The sequence below is a fragment of the Squalius cephalus genome (genome assembly GCF_949319135.1).
Source record: "Squalius cephalus genome assembly, chromosome: 13".
Lineage (NCBI taxonomy): Eukaryota > Metazoa > Chordata > Actinopteri > Cypriniformes > Leuciscidae > Squalius > Squalius cephalus.
This window is the reverse complement of record NC_137134.1, coordinates 12646246-12656519: the sequence shown is the minus strand read 5'-3', so window position 1 is coordinate 12656519 and position 10274 is coordinate 12646246. Positions and strand designations below refer to the sequence as shown.

The window sequence follows — 10274 nt, the reverse complement described above, 5'->3', positions numbered from 1 at the left end:
CTTGAATGTTTAATTAACTCATTGCTTTACTTTAGTATCACATCTAGTTCGTCCATAACGTTACCCCTATTTTGTAAAGTTAGATTAGTCCGTCGTGGAAGAGATTGGGCGCCAAGACAGCTGCTGTAGAATAAACTATTGATATTAGTGTATTGTTTCATTTATTTATATTCCCTTTTTAATTTTTAATTTTTTCTTTATTTTCTTTATTTAACAGAAAAGTATGGAAACCCATTTCCACCACATAAGAAAACAACTATTGATTATGATCCATAGACTGTATAAACTAGTTGATCGTACAGTTATACAGTAATGACATAAAAAGTCAAAATTATGACATTCAAAGTCATAAGTATGACATACTAAGTAGGTATTATTACATACAAGTCTACATTAGGCATGAACAGTCATAATTATGGTAAAGAATTCAACCTTTCTACTTTTTAATCTCATAATTATGATTTAGTCATAATTATGACGTCATAATTTCGACTTTTATCTCATATTATGACACTTTTAATGTCATAATTCTGACTTAGAAGCTGTTATATATTTATGAGTTAGCTAAGTAGCTGTCACATGAATTTGAAATAATTCAAAATCTTTCTTTCACTCAAAACTTTCCTGCATAACTGAACTGCAGCACACAATTAATTCTGGTTTACTACACTGAGTATTTCTCTCAAAATAGTCGGATAATGAAGTGGTGATCATTATTTTAGAATGATCTTATCCACATTATTATTATTATATTATTATCCACATTATTTACATTATATTTACATTAATATCCAGTCAGTCTACACAGAAGAACAGAATCCAAACTACTTCTCGTCTGATCTGGATCTGGATTCAGTCAGATTTGGTTTGTGTTCCTGCGTGCAGAACTTTTATGAAGCCAAAAGTCTCTTTTTTTCTTCTTTTTTTCCAGTTATTTGCGCTACATTTTAATAATGCATCACAAGAGCCTTTAATGCAAATGATTTTTGTTGAGGAAAATGTTTTTAAGGCGCCAAAACTACTTTTGACGACGTGCATCTTAAATGTGGACTGAAATAGGCCTAAATTTGCCTTATTTTTTTGTGTGGTGTGAAAAGGGGCTTATGTTCCACTAAAATGTATATTTTAGTAGGCTATATACAGTATCTATACTGATACAGTGTTTATCACAGCAGAGGTCACTGTTGTGTCTTTTTTTTTTTTTTTACTATGGCTCCTTAAAGGGATAGTTCACTCTCTCTACTCTCACCAAAGCTTACACTACTCCTACATATATGTCATGCATCGGGTCAAAGGTCACTCTTCGGGTCAGAGGAACTCGACTCCTGTACGGCCGTTACCGGAAGCCAGTGATTATAGTTTATAAATCTATGAAAATTGATATTTTTCTTACAAAAACGCATCGCTTCGCTTCAGAAGGCCTTTATTAACTGCCTGGAGTCATATGGATTACTTTTATGATGGATGGATGCATTTTTTTGAGCTTCAAAAACTCCATTACAAAGCTTGGAAGAGCCAGGATATTACTTAATATAATTTCGATTGTGTTTGGCTGAAATAATAAAGTCATATTGTACACCTAGGATGGCTTGAGGGCGAGTAAATTATGGGATAATTTTCATTTTTGGGTGAACTAACCCTTTAAAGCTCATATTTTTTCTTGAGGGTATTTTAGCCCTATCTGTCAGTATAATAGGTATATTGTTCCTTTCATGACAAAAGCATGTTTCTGTGAATTACTGTTGACTTTCCCCAGGTGAAAAAGAAGTACTGTTACATTTATTAAAAATGTATTATAGTATATTTTTATTGTACTAAAAACATACTCAAGTACATTTTTAATACATTTAATAGTATGTCTTTTACACCTGGCACTGGTTTTGGGGAAATATCTGCAGGATGTGTTTAAAACGTGTGTAGAGGAGTGTAAATCATACCTGCTGGTAATAAGCCAACACCATGAACAAAATGTACACTGTAAAAACGTTTATTAACAGATCCACAATTCATAAAAAAGAAACTGTTTAAAAAAAACAATAATTTAATTTGCCCATTGGTGCTGTTGATAGACAGAACATCATCAAGCTAAGGCAGGTATTGCAGTGTAATCATTGTGCAGTGGTTTTCTCTAAGGCAAAAAAATCAAAAAGCTACCACTGTCTTCCATGATTTTTTTTTTTTAAATATGAAAACATTTTTATTCCCTGTGATAGTCCATTGCTTTGTTCTGTTCATCCTTTTATTTTTCAAGTACACTGAGACTGCAGTGAGTCGGCAGCCATTTTAAGGCAGCGCAGTTATTGGACTCAGTTTGAACTGGTGAACCGATGGTTGGATGGGCATTGGTGTCAGGAAGGAGGTAGGGAAGGTGAAAACCGAGGACTTGAAGCTCTCAGTTTCGAGTGTGAAGTCACCACTAAAGAACGTGGGCGTCTCCTGAGCGGCAGGAGTGATGGTCGGAGGCGTGGAAGAAACCACCTCCGACTCGAACTGCAGTAGTTGACCCATGAAGCTAAAATTGGGCGAGATTATGGCACGCCGCTTTCGGATGACCTCAAAAGCCTGCTCCAGCTGCAACCGTTGGGTTTTCATGATGTACGCCATGCAGATGGTGGGAGAACGAGAGATTCCAGCCTCGCAGTGGACCAGCACTTTACCTCCCTTTTCTTTCACACGTTCTGTGGAGAGAAAAGAACATGAATTCATTATGAAAGCTACGTTTTTAAGTCAAGCTTCAAGTCAGACTTAATTTTTTTAAGTCAGAAGAGCTAATTGCAGAATAGCAGTTACTGTTTTCAAACAAGTTTCCCAAATCAAGCCCCTCATCTGCCACTCAAGCAACTAAGCCACGCCCCTAAACATATGCCATTGGTTGAGCCAGTGTTGCTATGCTGGGCTGGTTAGAACACTCAAACAAACAACTCATTGGCTGCATCCGGAATCGCATACTTCCCTACTATATAGTAGGCGAAAAACAACATGTGACCAAAGAAGTATCACAGTACTCATAAAAGAGTAGGCAAAAAATACCCGGATGACCTACTCTTTCCTGTGAGATTCTGAAGCGTGCATTCGATGGACACTTTACTATCCCATGAGGCCTCGGGAGAGGATTTAAGAATGGCAGTAAAGGGACGTGAGAATGACAACAAAGCGAATGTAGTACGTCCAGATTACATTCATACTATATATAAAACATACTTTTACGTAGCGGTTTAGCGGTTAAAATAAGTACTTACTCAAGAGAAAATACGATTTCGGATGCAGACAGTGTTTTGAATACGCCAAAGACAAAAATGTTCAGACTTTTGGGGGAAAACCACCTATTTTGAGTATATCTGAGCATATTTGTTAGCACGATGGAGTAAAATAATCATCTGGTTATCTTTTCACAGTTATTTTCTGATATATACAGTCTATTATCGCTCCGCTAACTCATTTCCTCCCTGACCCTTTTTTATCATAATGTCATATCAGTTTCATTTCCACCTCGAAGGTTCTGACTCATAAATCCATATATTCACACACTCACACTATTAAAGCATAGATTGCGTATTTCTTTGTAATTCAATACTGATATCAGACTTATTTCTCTCAACGACACACACACACACACACACGGGGAAGTGTTGCGCGTGTTCATGCGAGATCCCTCGCTGCTGGTCTCTTTAAAGCAAAACCTGCTGGTGTGAATCACGCCTGAAGCCCATCTGGAGCGGAGCGGGGCCGAGCTGTGGGCGTCATAATGACTATCACACTCGCTAATGCGCCTAAATATTACCACACACTCATTAGCCGACACTTTCCATGGATTATTCTTTCATTTCACTGCTATCGCTTTCCTGCGAGAGACCAAATGATTACGTATTATTGTCTATATTCAGGTAAATGTAAAATAAATGTTGCTATATGACACTGACTGACAGGATGACTGCAATATGAATACAGGTCACACAGGGAGCTTTAGTCTCACAAAACCAACGTGTAGAGTATATTTCACCCCAAAATCAAAATGAACAAAAAATGTATATTTATATTTACAGTGTATATTTATATTTTACAACAAGAAAATTAGGCTTATTTTAAGACCACTAAGATATTTTGTATTGTGTCGAATATTTCCCTCATTACTGTAATGCCTTCCTACAGTTGATTTTTATAATTATTACAATGCAGTAAAAAAAAACTGTAATACAATGATTTTTTAAATTCAAATCAGCATCAATGAAAGACGGTATAGGAATCATTACAATTATGCATATTATATAATGATATTATTTTTTTACTGTTTTAAGTACAATTTAAGCATCTCATTTAATATATTATACATGGTGAACCTGGACATGTTTTTGACAGGTTGAGAATCACCCATACATCGCCTTAAAGTCCCCATGAAATCAAAATTGGCAATTCTTGTGTATTTATTGGAATATTGCAGTTTTTATTGTAAATGTTTTATCCGTGCATCATTATTTTTTTAATTCATGCGCCCTCATAATCTTCAATCAAAATATCTTCTCCTCCCACTTTCAGCGACATCTCTTTTCTTCACTGATGATGCGTTTACTGGCGTGAGGGCGGGGCTACCTGTCACTCACATGAGATCAACCAATAGCAGACCACAACCATCCAACCAATTCCCAACAGACAAAATCAAGTCCCGTCCTACATTTTTTCTTGTTCGAGAACATGTTTTCTACTCGTTTATACATCACAAAGGGAAGGAAAGACTATAGCAACTTCCATTTCAGACTTTAAACGCTGTCAAATCATTGTGTAAACACATTTACTTGATAATAAAGCAGTGCACAACCTTCAAAACACATTTCAGTCCATTTATATAGAACACACACACACACACCTATAACAAATAATCATCGACTCATCCACTGACACACTGGCCACGCCTATGATACGAAAGATCTTGGATTAGTCTAACTCGTGACTCAGAGTGACGCGTCCATTTATCACTGTACATGTTTCATCTTATTTGTTTCTGCATGAGTTGCTCTTAATTGCATTTCCCAGAACACAAGTTTATCATGGAATTTGTAGGTGTGAGTAAAGGGACTCAGGTCAGATAATGGAAATTATGTGTTAGTGAGGCAGAGGAAGTCTTATTTTTAAACGACCTGAAATAAGCTGTCCTATCTAAAGGTCAGTGCTGAGTTCTGGGAACGGTTTTACGTGTGACGTTTACATAACATTAAAGATGTTGACTCTCTCTCTCTCTCTCTCTCTCTCTCTCTCTCTCTCTCTATATATATATATATATATATATATAAAATAGTACATATACAATATTTACCAATAAAATCTATGGCTTCCTGGAAGTGTGAGCTGATGTCTGCCGTGTGACTGTCCTCCACCGGGATCCATTTGTAGTCGAACTGTCCTTTGGCGGGCCGAGAGTCCCTGCGTGAGACGTTCAGCAGCGCTGTAATGCGGAGGTCACTGAGATAGTCCTGTCTACAGGCGTGATATGCACTGCCCAGGTACAGGAAAGGCAAGATCTCCACCGGCCGGCCCTGAACAATGACAATAAAACACAGATATCAGAACTCAGACTCTCAGGGAAGACCAACAGGTGGTGCACAGGCACTGTTTGAATTGCATGAGCAAAGGTCAGACATAAAAGGACCTCAGATGTCCGCTGGGTGTCTTTGAAACTTTGACTCTTGGGTATAGACGGATGGTTGTCAACAGCCATAATAACCTCACATTTATATGTGTTATATATTATATAAAGCATTATCATTGACAGCATGGCCTGTTCTTTGTATTCCGACTCAGATTTGAGGGGGAGTTGTTGCAGAAATTCCCACAGTTCAGGGGAAGTGGTTTCGGTGGAAGTGGGTTAAAATGAGGAAACAACAGTTTGCTTTCTTCTCTCTTACCTGATCATAGTCTGGTTTGTGGTGAGAAGCCAATTTGTCACAGTGACTGCTGACGCCTCTCTCGCTTTTGTCTTCACTCAGGTCCACAGACTTGGTTTCAGTGCAAAGCTCGGGGTAATGGGAATGGAAGTTCTCGTAGCCTCCTGCAATGAGAAATGCGCAGTTATTATGAGCGTTCAAGGATTGTTGAGTCGTTCACCTTATCAAGAGCTCCTCGTGTAGCAGATCAAAGCTGATCAGAGTGTGAGAGGCAAAAAGCAAATCCCACCAACAAAGGGAAGCGTGTTCATGAGCTCTTTTCATTCTTCAAAATCTCCTAGTTTGTGCACATTGTTTAATAAGCCAATTAGAAAATCCGAGTACGTTTGAATCACTGGACGGAGTAATAATATGGTATGGTATAGCTATAAATATTAATGTATTGGTTCTCATACTTCCCTCTCTGACTCATCCGTCCTTTCACGCACAACGAGAATTTAACTCTTGAAAACCAGACAAAAGCTTGATCTGCTATATCAAACTACCTATTAATTCAACAGCATCACAGTGAATGTTGAACTTTAATGTAAAATGATAAGTGTTGTATGATAATATAGCCTATATAACAAAAATGTATCATTTAAATTTCACATTCACTTTCATCATTATTTATTGTAATTTTACTATATAAATATATATGTAATTCTTTATTTACTTTTAGAATGTCAGTTTTCTAAATTGATTTATTTGATCTAAAACCTTTCATTTGAATCAGAAATGACATTATATGTATAGGCTACCTATAGGCTATATATACACGTGTATATATGTGTGTGTGTGTGTGTGTGTGTGTGTGTGTGTGTGTGTATATGTATATATATATATATATATATATATATATATATATATATATATATACAAAAAGTACATAGCCTATTAGTTTCGGTATTAAAATGTAATTATGTCCGTACAATTCAGAGCATATTTAAGAATTATAAAAATGTATTGAGTTTTTTTTTTTTTTATGATTGGTTTTGCTTTGCCCTGACATCGTCAGTCTAAATGTATGCATAACAATTAAATGAAAGTTTAAAATATTTTAACACACGTCCTCTTTAGAAAACTTTAAACAAAACAGTCGAACCATCGAACATTCTTCACTCACCTTTAAGGAAGCAGATGCTCGCGGTACTCGCCAAGTGCGACAACGAATTAATGACAATCTGAGCGATACTTTCTTTCTTCAGTTTTTGTAAATGAGGTGTGCGGTCATCCAGAGCCACGACCGCGGAGATGCTGCCCTCCCGGAGCCGAAACAAAGCTTCCTCGTCCGGGATGACGAACTGTAGCGGTACCGGACCGCCGCGGGACCTCCGGACCACCACCGAATTCAAGTTGACATTGACGGATCCTCTGATGCTCGAGCTGGAGAAGGAGAAGTACGGTCTACAGTCCACAATAAGACAACTTCCACTCTCCTTCCGTATTATCTTCCTCAGGCGTCGGCAGTCTATGCTGGAGACCTTCATGTTGAAGCGATAATGTGAAATGTGGAGGACCGCTTTTATTTGGGATGTGGATGTTACAGGGGTGTAGGTTGCCTACTAAGCCCTGCTTACTGTGCCTGAGTCTACATTTCCTCCAAGGGGATTCCGTCGGATCGGTTTTATATGAATGGAACCTCCGGCGCTTGACGTCACGAACCATATATGGACACACCGACACGGGAGCGCGCCTACGTTCTGTTGACTAAACCCGCCCTTTTAGTCGAAAGTGTGATAGAAGCGAATCCTGAACATTTATCATCAGTTCATCACGGCACTTCTCCACACACTGTGTCATTTTCTTGTAATTCCAATCCATTTTCCTTTAAATATCCTTGAAAATATTTAAAAGCGGTCAGCTGTGTTGGCTTATGGCCCCTTCACACTAACTAACTAGCCTACACCTTAAAAAAGGAGCCTATATGATCTATAAATTATGACAACATATGTTTTTACATTGCTTTAACTCATCAAAATAAGTTGAACAAATTTTAACTTTTTAAATAAGTTAAAGCCAATGTATTTGCAATTTAAGTTGAAATTACTTAAACATCCAAGATGATTGTACTTAAAAATTTAAGGCAGCAACTTTTTTTTACAGTGACTAACTTTAGCAATATGTATAGCGTCCACACTGTAAAAAGTGATCAGTTGAATTAACTTAAAAAATGTGAGGAAACCCGTTGCCTTAAAATTATTAGCCTAAGTAATAAAACTTAATGTATAATTGAAAAAAAATAAGTTATGTGAACTTGACAACTCCACAACTTAATTTTAGTTTATTTACTTAAGTTAAGTCAACTGATCAGTTGACAGTGTAATGATAACGTTCTGTTTGTTCCATCTGCCGCTCGAGCTCTTTGAAACAGGATGGATTCTGATTGGCTGATTATCGTTCATTAGCTGGGAATAAATCGTTCTGGAAGTGATTCCGCCGATATCGTTCTTCTGTGTCTTTATTGATATAGCTGTGGTGTGGACATCCAGTATTATCAAAGAATTAGAAGATTAATAAAACTTTATGGTTATAGTTATCGTCGTGGTGTGAATTGCCTTTAACAATAACTATTAGCGTCCAAACCAGCGCACAATATCATTTCTGATTGAAAAAAAAATCGTTCCAACATCCAATTATTATTCTTTGTCGTTATCGTTACAGTTGTGGGGTGGACTTTCCTATTCCCATAATGCTTATTAAAACTTGTCTTTAATTATAGCCTTATCGTCCTTTTCGGGCCTTTATTGGTTGCATTTGTATTTGATCTCTACCAGTTTGTGTATATGGGTCATTGACGAATAAGGTTTTTAAAAGTGTAAAAAAAATAGAATGGAGATATAACTATATTTGAAACCATTTTTTAGTTTACTTCGTTTTTTTAGTTGAAGATTTTGTGGTTTGTACAATCAATTAACACTGTTTTTTGTCATTTTTTACAAGATGGAACAATTTTTTAAAAGATGGTCATTCGGTTTAACCACTGATTTGAAAGTTAAAAACTGATTTGACATTGATGTTGAGATAGTATATAGTGTGTACCACAGAAGAAATATTAAAACAAATTATCACTGATCTCATAAATGTAATAATTTATTGGACTACTCTAAACACTCCAACATATTCAAGTAAAACATTGCACAGGGAAAGGAGAAAAGGGGAAATGTAAAAAATAGCCTTATCTGCTTTATATTTGTATTATTGTAGTTCCTTTAGTTATTAAAAACAATATTATTCCATTTAAATATTTACTATATCGGTTTTACCGAATGACCTTTTGACACTTCAAAATCTTTAAAATACCATGTAGTAAAATATAATTAAAACCTTTTGGATTCAGTAAAAGAGATCAAGTTGTACTACCTTACATACTTTGGATGTGATATATTTGTTTTTTTATTATTATTAAGGCCTTTGGACAAAAAAAATGACCCGTCAAGTCATTGACCCATATACACTAAATTAAGTATCAAAACAGACATCAATACAGTGAAAAACATTTCCTTGGCAGCGCAGGTGAATGGCAAATTACATGTAATAAACTTCCGCTTCACTCTATCCACCTGGCCTATATTCGTTCTTCATAATCCCACACTAATGCGATTATACATCACCAGCCAAAGAAATATACAACAGGCCTTTGTTTTCACTCACTGTGTACATGTACACTGCATCAGATTACGCAACATAAGCAAAATATTGTTTTATTACCTTATGAGTAATGGTTTTCACGATACGAGGGCCCAACATTTCCCAGAATGCATCCCACAGCGAGGAGAGAGAGAGTGTGTGTGTGTGTGTGTGTGACAGGAAGAGCAGGCAGTTGGAGGATTACTGTGGCAGGCCGTCACCCATATGGCCCTGTGTAATCTCTCGGCTGATGACATCACAGTGTGTTGGGGTAACACACAGCCCGCTCTCCCTCACACTCGAAAATGAATGGCAATAAAGGCTGGGAGGCGAAAATCACGAGTAATTGCATGTAACTGTGCGTGTACATGAGTGAGTGTGTGTTAAATGAGGAGGATCAATAGAGTCTGAATTCACTGTAACAGGATTGTCTGTGTTTTATTATTTTAGTTATATATATAGGCCTATATATGGCCGACTGCCTTCAGCACTGATCCTCAACTCGTCTCCATACCGGTGTGATGAATCTGATCTTCAACCAGATGGAACTGGATAATATTCTGAATGTTCTGATCCAATCTGACTTCTGACCTGTAACGCTGCCTGAATCATAATCACACACTGTTCGCTCGTTGGCCAGAGGAGAACCTGGTTTCTCCCAAAGTTTTTTTCTCCATTCTGTCACCTGATGGAGTTTTGGTTCCTTGCCACTGTCGCCTTTTGGCTTTT

The 10274-nt window shown here is 37.0% G+C and overlaps 1 protein-coding gene across 1 annotated transcript; it reads right to left on the bottom strand.

The window, feature by feature from the left end:
- Positions 1-2169: 2169 nt before the first annotated feature.
- Positions 2170-9680, bottom strand: dusp5 (dual specificity phosphatase 5). Its single transcript, XM_079890392.1, has 4 exons — positions 7042-9680; positions 5898-6040; positions 5309-5528; positions 2170-2678 (listed from the first exon to the last, which is right to left on the bottom strand). The coding sequence occupies exons 1-4, from the start codon at positions 7403-7405 to the stop codon at positions 2284-2286; spliced, it is 1122 nt and encodes a 373-aa protein (XP_079746518.1). The 5' UTR covers positions 7406-9680; the 3' UTR covers positions 2170-2283.
- Positions 9681-10274: the final 594 nt, after the last annotated feature.